We start from the raw sequence: 15,386 nt of genomic DNA, 5'->3' as shown, positions 1-15,386 counted from the left end.
CTCAGGTTGACCTCAGCCAGTCTCACTGCTGGAAATTTTTTTCTTGACCCCTTTGAAATGAACACATTAGTTCATTCACAGCATGAATTCAGACACTTCCAACAGACTACATAAAAGACAGCTGAACGCAATCACTCCTTTTTTCCCCCTCAACAGGGATAAAAATGGATGTATATCAATGAAGTCTCATCTTGAGTTTATACATTTCTCAACAGAAAATTTTACCTAAAATCTAAGGAAAGAAGTCATCTATGGATGAGCATCAAACTGACTCTTTCCAGCATCCAGTCATAGGCCACCTTAGGTAGGTATGTTTCAATTTGAGATTTGATGTCTTCTAATCACATTTGACTTTCTTGTACCTTTACAATTGATTAAATTAGAATTTTGACATCATTCTTCCCTCAGCATATATGCCACAAGTAAGGTACTGTTTCTTTTTGATATCCAAGTAAAGTAAGTCTAAGTTTCATTCTTAAAGATGAATTTCATACAGCAAATACTACAGACAACCGTCTCTTAGTTTAAAATTAATCTTCGATTTCTAAGGGAGAAGTTATTTTTGAGTTATTTTTTATGGCTAGAACTTAGCCCACAGGCTAGAAACCTAACCTTGTAAGCTTTAATTTAGGTTTCTAGATTCTAGCTGTTTGCTAAGTGTAATGGTTCTACCATATTAAGGAAAAAATGTCTGCTACTAATAGAAATAAAATGTCATTCACTCTTAATACTCTTAATGTAAGACAAAACTGACACTTGAAACTGATTTATATCAAGAAAGAGATTTGAAAGCTCTGAATACACTTTTCTTTCCATACCATCCAGCCTATAGTTTGAACTTTGAGATATTAAATTTTAAATTGACAGATTTTGCTGTGTGCTTTTTGTTTCTCTTTTGTTTTGTTGAGGGAGTGGGATGGATGCAGGAGAGAACAAGAAAGGTTCATTATGCTGTTCAGAAAGATTGTGGAATAGAATCCATGGAGGATGAACATAAAATTTCTTGTTGCTGAAATTATAAAAAGCATTTTATACACTTTGGCAATCAAATTTGACCAGATCCTCCAAAAGAAACAATTAAGTTTTCAATTAATTAAAAAACAGTAATTATATGCAATTTTAATCAAGTTCAAATTCACAGCACAACAGAAAAACATGTTTATTTGTTACCAACTAATCAAGGAAATAGTTAATAAAACCATGTAAGTGCTTTTTTTGAGCTTCTCTGTACATAAAGTGGCTTATAGAAATAATCTCTTTAACCAAATATGCAGTAAGTCTTAGAATAAACTTCTTTTCATTTCAGAATGAGTGCATAACGAGGCATGCATTATTAATGCCATAATCCCAAGAGTAAAATATATTGTAATGGCCATATGCTGTCAATCAACTTTAAAATGAGATTATGATACAACAAAAACATACTCAGCAGCATATTATGCTATTATATATCAATTTTCAAGACTTTTTTGAATTTCATTAGGGAAAAGGTCGTTACTTCGTACTTCGGTGATTTCAGAATTCTATGAATACTAACTCACAGAGGACAGAACAAAAAGTGACAGAAAACTGGTGCAAAACACCTTCGGTAGAATTTTAGTCCCAGAGAAGTGATCTGGTTCTTTCATATTCACCCCAGTATCGCCAGGTTTACACCCCAACTGTCTATTTTGTTTAAAGAACTAATTCATTCAGTAGCATCAAAATTTCAAAGATACAACTTTTCTGTTTTCTGAAGGAAGCAAAGGGAATCCCAGAATGTTATTTCACCTTCTCAGACCATGTACCAAAATCTATCAGGCTTTGTTTTTTATGCCTCATGTTCTATAAAACATTTTAATGCTTTTTAATTAATAGTTAATGTTAAGAGAGGTAGAAGTACTGCTGCAAGCTACAGCTGCTTTCGCAATTTAAAATTTGAAACCAACTAATTTCATCATATCTGTCAGAACAGTAGATAAGAGCTGCTATATTACACATGGGGCTCTACATCACTGTCACCTGAATGCACTATTCAGGCTAGTAGCTTAGGCTTTCATTGAAAGGGTTTATTTCTCTTTCAATTTGCTAAAAGTACTCGTCTGACTGACAAGATGTCAAAGTCTGAAAAGAAAAAAGAAAAAAAAGGCTCTTGAACCAACTCTGGAATGCAAAAGAAAAGAATCCCCCTTGCCATCAATGCCAAGTCTGATCTGCCACAATCCTGTAGTCTAGAAAAGTTCCAAAGAACTCTTGTAGAAAAGTGCTTCCTTAAAAAAAAAAAAAACAACACACACACACAGATGATTAACACAACTAAGAAGCTCTAATACAGTTATTTCCTTTGCTACTATTTAGAAGAGAGGTCAATAAATACCAAAGTGTATTTTAAAATAAACAAACATTATCACAATTCACAACCTACTCCAAAGGACTGTAAAAGTAAATAAAAGATATTTTGCTATCAAGGACTCAATAGCTGTGGAAAGGACATTCAAAGCTTTGGAAACCTAAACACTGAAACAAAGTCCCAGGATATTTACAAGAACAGTAAGATGCACATGGACTTTTATGTTTGCTTGTAACACATTTTCATGGCTGGTTACAAAAACACCACATGCAAGAAATATGAAAACACAAACCTAAATCTGCCCCAAGTATAATGCCATTCTCTCTCAGATTAGAACATATTTCTGTGTAATAGAATCGGAAGTGAATTTGCAAAACTTACCCACTGTCAGTGAATAAAAATTCCAGATGGGTCATATAAACTTCCCAAAGGGGGACGTTGTATCGCTGAGCCAAAGAAACAGAAATCTTGTATACATTTTCTTCAAGTGTTCTTGTAGAAAAGAGCCATGAAATAGAACAAGGAAAAGTTACACTAAGTCCCTAGAGTCAGGACAGTAAGTATTACAAATAGAAGAGCAATGATTTCTTGTTAATCTTATTCTTTTAAACCAAGAAACTAGATTTAATTCACTAGTTTTAAACCACAGTTAAATAAAAATACACGAAGTGTGCCTTCTTGCATTTTCTATATTCAGTGGTCCATTAGGGGAAAATTTTGAAATAAAATCAAAATACAGAGATATTTCAAAGACAAATACCTGTTCCACATACACCTTGGTTCTCAGTAACAGTTGGGTTTCTGCTTAACCTTTTTGCTATAGAAAAAAATCATTTTTCCTTAAAGTTACAAAATGATAACCAATGTGAACCAATGCATCACAGCACTTACTAGATGCAGCAATTCTGAAGCCTTTGGTAAGTAGATTGGTATGTAGATACTCAAAGCTTTTCCTAGAAGTTCACAACCAGAAACATTCCTAGTCTTTGCAGGCTGAAAAGAGTGTGAAGGTGTCCAGCTACACTTTGTAAGTGCACTACAAATAGTAAAAACTGTTTGTGTTACTGCCCTTTAACAGCTTGTTCTGTTAAGTGATGAAAGCCTGAAGTTAACCTCATATTATTTTCTATTAACCCACTGAAGCTAGTACAGCTCAAAGATTGGTGCAAAAGAAAGCAAAGAAAGGAGCAGTTCTTCTGAATGGTTCTTAGCCATGTCTCGTCTGTGTGCTAGCATGCATTGCTGAAGTACCTGAAAATATGCCTGTGCAGCGCTGCTCAGCTGGAATTTTGATGATCATCTCCAAGCTCCCAGAAAAAGGCATTTGGAAAATCAGGGTGTTTTTTTTTTCCCCCAGTGTTATTATGTTAAACCTCTTTTGTATTATACAAATGCACGTGTGCACTCACAATCGTTGTACACATCAGTCAGCTACAAAGCACTACAACCAGGACTGAGTTCAATTATAATGAAAAGAAATGAGATTGACGTTTCCAGTCATCCATCCTCAGAAGACTTAAAACAAAAAACAAACAAAGGAGAAGTGAAATGAAGATTTAAGCTAAGAGTCTTTAAGTCTCATGTTTGAAAGAGGAAAACAAAATGGAAGGCTACAGCTGTTTGTGTTCTGTAAAGCATCGGGAAGAAAGAGAGATGTCTGCACCAGAAAAAAGACCAAAGCAGTATACCAAAAGCATACAAAGTGTTTCAGAAACTAATGCCACTAGTAAGAGCTACAGTACATTGGAAGAGGTTTTATACAGGATATTCTGGTTTAGTCTTCTGGAAAGGGACCTATTTCACATGCATCAAAATCATTCTGAGAACCCAATAATCACCAACTAAATTATGGAAATTCCAATTGCTCCACAATTGCACAAATTTTCTAATCCAGATCACTCAGGCACAAAAAAAAAAAAATAACAAAAGTATTTCAGCTCAGTTACATAAGACAAGGAAAAAACAGATATTCATTAAAATCAGCTTCCAATTAAAATATTTAAGCAGAAGCAGTGATAGGTTGAAAACCTCAGAGTAGTTGAGTTGGGAGCAGGGGGGAGGAACTTGTCACAAGTGAAAAGTAATTTGGAAAGTTTATACACTATGGTTGGCCTAAAGCTGTGTGGAACTTCAGCTGATTACTCAGGAATTCGAATTCAGTCTTGCTCTAGTTTCCTTTATTACTGCCCAGATATATTCTTGCTTTATTTTGCCCAAACCGAAAACTGCTTAAGAACTAGCCTTGATTAAGTCTGTGAGGCACCTCAATCTTTAAATGTTTGATAAATGATGTGTAATAAGCTCTAATGAGAATACACCAAAATATGGAAGATAATATTGACATAAATTGTTAAGTAGTTTTAGCAAACAAATTCTTCATTCTAGTACAAAGATTTTTTTCGTAAATAAGATACCATCTCTTCCAGGTTTTGTTCCTGCAAACGGCACTTCATAAAAGATTCAAAACATGAGCCATTTAATGATAATTCAAATGCAAGCAAGAAAAAAATATGCTACATAATTATATTAAATTTGCACATTGTTTTCGTCAGAAAATGCAGATTAGGAGTCAACTGAGAAGATTAAAATAAGGAAGCTGTGAGCTGAACAAGCAATTAATTGGATCTTTGCAACTGTCTAATACAGCACTACCACTCAACTACATGCTATGAAGTCTCATTTTTACTAACCCTTTGACAGTCTAGTGACAATTCAACTGGGATTACCTTCAAAACATATAGAGTTCAATATATTTGTTCACACCGTAGAGTGGTTGCATGCAAATGTTAATAAAATGTATTTTTAAAATGAAGAGACATTACTATCCTACAGCTTACCTTTTTTTTTTTTTTTTTTTTTTTTCCTATTCTGGAGAACTTAAAGGTGAGAGAAAACATTCTAAATATCACAATATGTGCAGTGGAGGCTTCAGTCATTCCAAGTGATTACAAAAAATATATTGTAATATAGAGTAGTTTTAACTTAATTATTAACAAATAAAATAGTTTTATTTACAGTTTAAAATCAGTAACAAGAAGCTGGGGTTTTGAGATTTGTTAATTTGTTTTGCTGTAGTTCATTATAAACTGACTCTTGTGCATACCCTAATAGATTTCAAGGGCAGGCATACAGAAGATGAAAGGAAGAGAACACACCTCCACCTGTGCCCTGATTTCATACATCCCTGATTTTACTTTATGTTTATTAACTGTTAATATTGAATTTAGAGTTCTATCTTCCATTAAAAGTTATCAACCCAAATGTTTGAGTAACGTTTCATTTAAGTGGAATAGTCGAATTGCAAAGGCCCCAGTTGTAGCAGTGTTACTGTGTAAATATCTGAAGGAACTTGCAACTTATCATTGCTTCTAAAGGTCAGCACTACTTTCAATTTGCTTTCCTGCCTTGAAGCTTAAACTAATTCCATTTAAAAATAATGAAAACTTAATAGATCTTACTTACTCTGCCAGTCCTAGTATTGTTTCTCTCTTGTACTGTCCATCTGCTGTAAACCTCTGCACATCTACTCCTTTGCCAAGTCCTTGCAGAACCTGTGCTTGAGTGAAATCCAGCAGTCGTTCATTGTAGTAATGCAACTGATTTATCAAAGTTGCAATTTCTTCAGGCCACTCTTTATAGCCATACTGAGTAACATGCTGCGTGACCATCTTAATCAGCTCTTTTGGATCAGCCTGTAAAAATAATTGGAAAACAAATTTGAAAACATCCTACATGTTCCTTAAAAAAATTACCATTTTATAATCAATTCCGGTGTTCAAAATTGAAATATTTTTCTATTTTTCAGAAATCTTAAGTACGCAAATATTGCAATATGTAGAGAGTATGCATGATGACTTTAAAACCTGTCCTTTTGGAACGTTTTAGAGTTATGCCATATGCTACAAGAACTCACACAAACTTACCTAAACATACTAAGATTAAAAGTATGTCATTGTGACTGAATTTGTTTTTAAAACACTTATTTTTATTACTATTAAGCTAGGCAACTGATTTATAAAACTTATAAAGTTTATTTTTATTTGTAAAATTTATAAAGAAAACTTTGAAAATCTCTCAGTCACAAAACTACAAATAAGTTTATTCATAAATACAGACTACCTCAAAAAAAATGTAAGTGATACTCTAAAATAGGATTATTTTTTTGGTTTGGTTTGGTTTAAATTGCTGATTTTCTGATACACTTTTATTTTGCAGAATTGACAAAAGGCAGCATTTTAAATATCAAGCACTGGTACTTTCAAAGACCAAGAAGTGTTGCAAGATCTGCAAATTACACACAAGACATATTGCCTACACACGTTCATTTTGTACATTAAACACTGAAATCTTCAAGTAATTAAATATTGATCACCTACTGGTTAGGATAACCTATGTTTACAGAATAACTTTCATCACAAGGAAAACTTACTTTTCTGCATCAAGTGCATATTTAATCCATCACTTAACTTCTGTAGTCAAAAGCCCACACAGAGAATTAGAACATGACGCAAATACAGTAAAAATGTTTGAAACAGAAAAGGAATACATGCGAGTTTCCAATTACCTCAAAATCTGGGCAGTGGCTATGTCTAAGCCCCTTCACTAGAACAAAGCTGTGTCTGATACATCACTCAGCATGATCAAAGCCTTCTCTCTTCCACGACGCCGCGATGCCCACAAGGCAGCACCATGACTTGTGTCAAACCCACTGAGGATGGAGTGCTGCCTACAGTGTCCCAGCACCTAATACTGAACTGCACTACTTTACAGTGAACAGCCACCAAGAAATAGCTTGGGATGCCAACGGTAGCTACAAAATTTTCTAAAATAACTGATTTAACTGCTGTGATCTTAAATATTTTGAATATATTGGACAAATATACTTTGTTTTTATTATTACAGAACAGCTCTGTTAAATTAGAAGCTAAAACTTACAAACATTAACTACAGTATACAGCAAATTAAAAATGTATAAAACATCTGAACCTTGAGACATGCTTGAAGTTCTCTGTGGCTTGATGGTCATTCTAAATTGATTTATTTTTTCCCCCCTTTTCAAGTCTTAGCTGACACGCTGCTCACAAAGTCATATTAAATGCTACAGGGCATCCTTTTTCCTCTCCACATGATATTTTTGTGAAGCCCTCTAAACATTGCAAACTCATTGATTTTATAAACAACATCAGTAGTTCTTTCAAGGTTGTTTAAGAGATTGGTAACAGAATAATAAAACCTCAGAAAAGAGATAGGCCGGCAGAGCAGTGCCTCTACAATGCAATTACACTGGCTGGAAACCAATACACTGCTGCTTATTATATACCCTGGTATCTAATTTTAGGTGATACACTAGAAAACAGAGCACTGGAGACAAGGAAAATCAGAGCAAGATGAGGAAAACTGTTTAACATAATTGCCTCAATCCTCTGTACAATCCACTAAGAAAGGCAGGTGCCTCTGACAACCTCTGTGGGTAAGTTTGGTCTCTTTAGCTAGGTTCCCCTTCTCTCCATGAAGAAAAACAGAGTCCAATGTCAGCAGTCTTCTTCCTTTGCACAGCACATGGGATTATTCATGAAGTACGCAAAGACAATCTTTAAAATATTTTCAAACACATCTGTCAGAACAATTCCTTGAGAAATTGCTTCTGAAGATGAGAAGACAACACTTTTTATTAAGTTTCCTGCACAGCACCAAGTTTTTCACAGTGAGGCTGAATATAACTCGAATATTTACAACAGTAACTTATAAATAATATTAAGGCAGGTTCAAAACAGTTTACTTTTGTTCCACCTTTATCTTCAACACACTGGCCAAACACAGGCTATAAATTTGAAATTCCTTTTTTAAAAGCAAATTCTGCCACCTGACTTCCAAACATATTATTCTGACCAAGTTGCAGCCTCTCATCTGACATCTGTCACTGATGCCAACCTTCATTCTTCATGTGTCACATCTCACTAAAGGCATCTTTGTGCTATCCTCCACATTGCCTGTTTATGCTTCAAAGGAGCACCTTAAGGCTATCTAATCAGCTTATCATTCTCCTGCTAGTACTTTTGCCAAATAATACCTACAAATAAGCCTGCAGTTCTGCCAAGACTGCCGTATATCAAACTAGTAAATACTTTTTCACGGTTTTTCTTATCTGAACCTCTTCTACCTTGTTTCAATATCAAGTTGTAATAAAAGTAAAATAAGAAACCCGGATCAAGGAGCACTTTGTGGCATACTGCTACTACAACACAAAACAACACTGACAGACTATTACAAGGACTAAGCTTCCTAATGACGTAATTAAAGATCAATATGATTGTTCCCTGTATGAATACCCATGTATGTGTATCTTTACATGTGTAATAGAAAAAAGTTCATCACACTACTCTAGCTAAGCAACGTATGAAATCTAATAGCTGGTAAGTTAGGAGATACACATTAAAGCGGAAGAAAACAATTGTTTTCATTGTTTTCTTTATTAATTAAGATCCTTTGCTAAGGATTGTGTTGAACTCTCTCTACCACCAGAAATCTTTCAATCAAGTGTACCCCCTTCCATCCCTTACAAGACTTAGACCCTGAACTATCCAAGTATGTGAAATCAAAAATTAGAGAAATCCCACAGCCTGCTTCATGCAACAGCCTATACTGATATCAGTGTGAGGTTTTCTTTTTTTTTAAATCCATTATAACTTTTTTCCTGAGTTGCAGTTGTTTGCAAAACTCACACACAGTTTAAGTGAATCATACAGATTTTCTTCTCTCCGATTTGTCATCTTTGTCACAGTTTTAAAATGCTTTCTTAAATAACGATGTTGCTTGTGCAGCAATTATTAGGCATCCAAGACACGCTCACAGAGAAAACACAGCTGAAGCGTTCAGTATCGACCTGTTCAGAACTTGCATTTCATAATCTTAAATAATCGTTAACATCTCCACATTTTAATAACATCATGAAAAGGCAAGCACAAATACTTCTGCATCCATTAGATACCTAGTTCAAATAGACATAAGGCAGTATTGGGCTTACGTGGTAAGGCTTTGGTAGCAGTGAGCTGCAGGGGTGGCTTCTGTGAGCAGAGCCCAGCAGCTGCCCCGTGTTACAGAATCACAGGATCATAGCATGGCTTGGGTGGCAAAGGAACCTTAAAGATATCTAACTCCAATCCCCCTGCCACCCACTAGAGATCGGGGTGCCCAAAGCCCCGTCCAACCTGGTCTTGAACACTGCCACGGATGGGGCATCCACAGCTTCTCCGGGCAGCCTATTCCAGTGCCTCACCACCCTCTTGACTGAAGAATTCCCTCTTAACCTCTAACCTAAATCTCCCCTTTTTAGTTTAAAATCATTCCCCCTTGTCCTATCACTACACTCCCTGACAGAGTCCCTCCCCAGCTTTCCTGTAACATACGCTCCCTGAATGTGACCATCCAGCCAATTCCTTAGCCACCAAGTGGTCCATCCATCAAATCCATGTCTCTCCAATTTAGAGACAAGGATATCATGGAGGACAGGGTCAAGTGCCTTGCACAAGTCCAGGTAGAGGATGTCAGTCGCTCTTCCCCTCTCCACCAACGCTGTAACCCTGTTGTAGAAGGCCACCAGATTTGTCAGGTACAATCTGCCCTTAGTGAAGCCATATTGGCTGTCACCGATCACCTTTTTCTTTCAAATCCCTTTAAAATGCTTCATTCAGCCATACACATTAAGAAAAAAAAAGGGGAATACGAGTCAGTCTTTCTGCTGTTCTTCTCCTGAAGTGGCAACAATTTTACAGCTACGGAAAAAATAATGATAATGATAATAAAAAAGATAGCTTTAATGTAAGTACGTCATTGATGACATTAGATCATGATAAGCTATGTAGCCTGTTTACTTATTTTAAGACCAATAATCTTTCAAAATGTTCTAAAAAGGAGTATTGTTTGTTTGTTTTTAATGTAAATGATCTTCAGATTGCAATACAGAAATGACTAGGAACATTGATGAGAAAAGCTGCCAAGATCATCTAGGCTAATCTGCTCATAATCACCATGAATACACAACTGATTTTACGGACCTTTCTGTAGTAATATAATGATTACAAGGTAACGATCAAAAGCTGCAAACATACCGAGCCATAGGAATCTGAATAGAAAGACCGAGAATGTCTTAGTTGTGGCGGATCCTTGTAATACCAGATTTGTTTTAAAACATTTTAAGTGATCTGAAGAAAAAGAACATGCTACAGAGGAAGCTACATACACCACCCAAAACCCTAATGGTTAACACAACTAGGAGATGGCGGCACATGAGAAAAACAAGAGATACCAGAGTGCAGGGTGTAAAATTCCTGCTACAGACACTGATGCACACCGATCATCATCCTGCCTCTAGTTTCTGTCAATGTGCAATGCTTCTAAGCAAACCACACCTCTGGAAAGCACTGATACATTTCAGGGAGGAGAGGAGAGTTCTTCCTTAATCCTTGCTTGCGGCAAAAGCCACAATCCCTGTAGCAAGAGATTCAATGTGCTACAAATCTGATCCAAGCAAATATAAAAGAAAAAAAGAGTCACAAGCAAAATATATATATATATATTTTTTTTCAAGTACTGAAGCTGGGAAAGAAAAAAAAAGGTTTATGGGAAAGAAATAGTTTATACATGCATGTTTACTCAAGAAGTAAAATCCATCCCTCCACAGGATCCCTTTTTATTAATTACATCATTAACACTTGTCTTTAACAAAGCCTGCTGTGCTGTGAATCAAAAATATATTACCACGATGACACAGCATCATATTAATTTGGGGTGGCCCGTCTTTCAGATCATGGCTGTCTCACATTTGATATGCTCAAAGCAAAAGCTAAAGTTCATGACTGGGAGCCCAGAACACCTCAGAACTAGAAGCTGTATTATCAGGATTCAGATGCAAGGATGCCTCATGTTTCTTTGTTCTCTAGCTACATATACTGTTGGGTAACACAACAGAACACTCATGCATCAGGATCAGGAGGCAGCAAATCTCATCATCCACCAGCGAAACCACATCAAGTCAACATACAAGGATACCTACTAGAATACCTTTTATAAGCTACAAGATGCTTCAGAATAATGTGTTTACTGTACAAAATAACATAAAACAAAGTAGAGACGAAATGAGCCATTAATCCTCAATTATCAAAGCCATAGGTGTGTCTACTTATACATACAGACAATATTAAATTTCAATTTCAGGTTTTTAGAATCTTAAATGATCCATCAGACACTTCTGTAGCATAGTTGAACGTCTCAACTGTATTTACTTACAAAGATTTTGAAACCTGTTCATGCTCTTAAAAAAAATGCTTGTCAGCACAGTACTTCACATGTGTAATACAACCCTGCTATTTCATACTGTACTCAAAAATGTTGATCTGGTTGTTATTATACATATGGGAGTGGAGCTGTGGACTCAAATTCCCTAACTTCCCTCCTTGCATTTGCCACAGATTGTATCCAAATTTCTTTTTTCCTCCCATATACTGAAATAGAACATTTTAAAATTTTACTGAAGATCAATGTATGTATAAAACAAATGCTCCCAGGTCACAGTTTAAAAGCCAGTGCTTTTTGAAGCTCTCATTTTAAAATGGCCAAGTTTAAACAACTCCCAAACATCTTGCCTACAACTCATATAACATCATACAAAATGTAGATCACACACTTGAAGTACACAGGTGACTGAGGATTCCACAGTCCTGATGTGCTTAAGTCCTGATGGGTTTAAGACTAACACTAATTTGAATGACTTATTTCAATTTCCACAGATTTTTTTTTTAAACGTACATTTGCAGTGAAATTGCTGTAAACTAATTCATGAAGAAAAAAAACGGCGAAAACCAAAGGAGCTGGTGAACTGTGAGAGCAACACGAAAGCACAGGTAAACAGTTTGCAGGAAACAGTTTGCAATTGCACTTTCACAGGAAATGGAAGAAATTTTTATTTCCAAAGTCCTGCTTCTCTCCATTACCAGGCAATGTGGACATCCAGTAACAATTCAAATTGCAAACATATTGTAGGGAATGAAATTTCACACAAACACTGTAATTTTATAACTAGAAATAAGTTGTGAAAACAAAATCTAGAAAAGATTTGGAAATTATAGTACTTCAAAACTAGACTAAAAAAAGAGCAAATTTATTTTTTTTTTTAGTTTTTGTTTAATAGAAGGAATGTGTTGTGTATTCAATAAGCAATGCTGAAGCGTCATGTTAGAAAGCTGAAACACTTGGAATAGGAAGGCAGGCAGTATACTCCACTGTTGCTTCAAGATCACTATGTGGGGATCTTATAAGGAGAAAAGGTTGCCCAAGATGCTGGTATACATAAAGATGACAGGGAAGTGGAATCCCAGGAATCTTTTCTGCAGGCAAATCCCCCAGAAGAGACTGAATAAAAAGAACTGAGTTAAGTTGTTAGCTTTGAATTATGCATCAGATCTTGCTTGCACACAACCTTGGAAATATATTACCTGTTGATTTTAATTCTGTTTCAGAAATGACACTAAAGCTGGTAGAGTTGGGCTAAGGAATGCACAACACCTATTAAAAGGAATCAGGTTCTACAAGATTTTTTTTTCAACTCTCTGCAGAGGTAGCAAAATCACAGACTAGAATCATCGGAATACAAAAAAAAAAAAGAATAAAATTCTGGTACAAATTTTATTTCATGCATACATCATATTTTAAGGTAAAACAGCTATCCATGGCAAAATGAAGTCATGAATGCCAAAAAGGATAACCGCTGTATTTGTAGACAATAATGTAAATACCTGCATGCCATTGTAATTATTGCCCTGAACTTTTACTGAATATATTTTATGATAAATTCCTAGCAGATAAAACTTGGCTACAGAAGTAACGTATGATCCTTTAAGAGCCAGCAGCAGACAAAATAATGACAAAAAAGTTATTTTAAAGTGCAAGCAAACCCTCTAAATTAAATCAACATAGTTTCTAATACAGAAGCCAGTACCGCTGCAGGAAAAAAATGCAAGTGGCTGCTGTTGCTAATAACATATAAAAATAATTTTAAAAGTTAAGGCAGTTGCTTCCACAGTTATGTTAAATGACTTGTGTCTGAAGAGTCGAACAAATTGCTCTAGTGCTGTTTTAAATGCTTTTTTGCTTTGTTTTCAATCAGCTCTTCCAGCAAGAGTGAAGAACAATCTGTCCCAAGAGAAAATGTTTTGATAGTTTCTCTTCTCTCATGTTCTCTTGCAGACTCTCTCATATTGGGTAGGATACTGACAAGTCAGACTTAAGTAGAAAAACCCATCTTGTCATTTCAACTGAAAGCTGCTTTAGGGGAACTAACACATGATAAATGCAAGGTTAAAATGTCAAATAAAAGAACATCTCTGAAAATAGAAAATTACTACACAGTTTTGGGTCAACTACTGAATTCATAGCACATAGTTCTTTTCCCATTTGCAGTCATCATTATTCTCACTAAATAATGTCCCAATTTTGGTAATTATCTTAACCTTCTGAACATTCCCCTTTTCTCTAAAAAAAATTGTATTTATTTTAATAATAAATGACGTTATGGATGTTCCTTTAAAATATGTCTTTACTCTTGATCTACATGGCCGCAGCTTTAGTCATACACAGACTTCGAAGTAAGCATACATTCCTAGGATAAAATCTGTATATAACATGATATCGTTTTAGTTTCCTGTGTACAATACCATATGCTTTTAACTGTAGTTGCCTGACTAGGTACATGCAAATATTTCTATATTTTACTAATTTCAAGCTTGAAAACTATTCCATGAGCTACGTAACAGAATAAAACACCTATTTTTTTTCAGTGAGTGTCTCAGTGACCACCTTCCCTTACTGTGCTATTTTTCTGAAAAGCTTCTTAGGCTAAATTCATCCAGACCAAACCAACATTTGTCCTCAACTCTCCAAATTGGGGAGGTGGGGCGGAAAGAAAAAGAGAGAGACAGAAGAGGCAACTCTCTTACTCAGGAACTGGAGACTGCCTGTAGCTCCAAACTTACTTATATTGACAATCCAGAGGAATAACACTTTGCTAAAGTATTTTATATTCTAAAAACAATGTCACATGAAATTTCAATCAGGCTGCGTGCAAAAATTAATTTTGTTGACAGCTTTACATTCATCTGTAAATTATGAAGCAGTATCATGTTCAAAGCGGAAAATGCTGAACCCTTTAGTTCATTGAAATAGCTGTCTAGCTGTTTTTGTTGGTGGTAATTTTTTGTTTGTTTGTTCAGTGCTAATTTTTCAAGCAAACTTGAAAAACCATACCACCATCTGAAGAGGAAAGTAAAAGAGAACATAAAGTGAACTGACTACAAAAAGACTGCTTCAAAAAGCTGGCAGTCACCTTTATACTCTCAGAAAGGAACAAAACCCCTTGCAAGAGAGAAAGCAGAAGTTATCCCAACTCCCTGGCATGAAAATCCATAAGTAACTCTCCAGAGGAACACAGGCAAGCTAGAACTCAAACTTCCATGAAAATTCAAGGTTTGAAGATCTTCTGTTCTAAAAGAGTATTTCTGAACAGCTGGCTTAGGAACATTTGCTCTGCTTTCAGAAGTGGGATTTAACAGCATAGCTTATACAGTCCTCGCAAAATAAAAATGAGCAACATTGCAATAATCTTTTTTCTTTTTTTTAAGTATAATTTACCTTGAAGAAATAAAATGATGCTTTGTAGTGTTTTGTGCTTAACAGACAAAGAAATATGAGGATATGCAAAACACCGGCTTATCTATATCAAACACACTTCAACCAAAGGAACACAGTTGTCACGCTGTGACTGCAATGTCACTAATTGCTGGCTTACTATTTCAGGAATGATACCAGAAGACGTTAAAAAACCTCCACAGGGACTGATAGTTCAGGAGAGCTTACTTGAGTCTTAAGCCTTTGAATGTAGTAGCATTTAGTGAGCTCGGGGAAAGACTGGGAAAGAGGAAGCATTTTTGTTGATACATCACTAAGGAATAAACAAATAAATGAGGAAAAAAAAACCAGGAAAACTAACAAAATGTGACAGGTCAAA

The 15,386-nt window shown here is 35.5% G+C and overlaps 1 protein-coding gene across 3 annotated transcripts in view; it reads right to left on the bottom strand.

The window, feature by feature from the left end:
* Positions 1 to 15,386, bottom strand: part of NBAS (NBAS subunit of NRZ tethering complex) — a 191,295-nt gene that overhangs the window by 78,570 nt on the left and 97,339 nt on the right. For all 3 annotated transcript variants that reach the window (XM_083828261.1, XM_083828259.1, XM_083828260.1), the window contains exons 41-42: positions 5,792 to 6,021; positions 2,711 to 2,821 (exon numbers count right to left, since the gene is read on the bottom strand). In XM_083828261.1, coding sequence (XP_083684387.1) covers positions 2,711 to 2,821; positions 5,792 to 6,021 — 341 coding nt within the window. The remainder of the gene's footprint in view (positions 1 to 2,710; positions 2,822 to 5,791; positions 6,022 to 15,386) is intronic.

Source organism: Anser anser, assembly GCF_964211835.1.
Source record: "Anser anser genome assembly, chromosome: 3".
Taxonomy (NCBI): Eukaryota; Metazoa; Chordata; class Aves; order Anseriformes; family Anatidae; genus Anser; species Anser anser.
The sequence above is the reverse complement of the archived record's forward strand: the minus strand, read 5'-3'. Positions and strand labels throughout refer to the sequence as shown.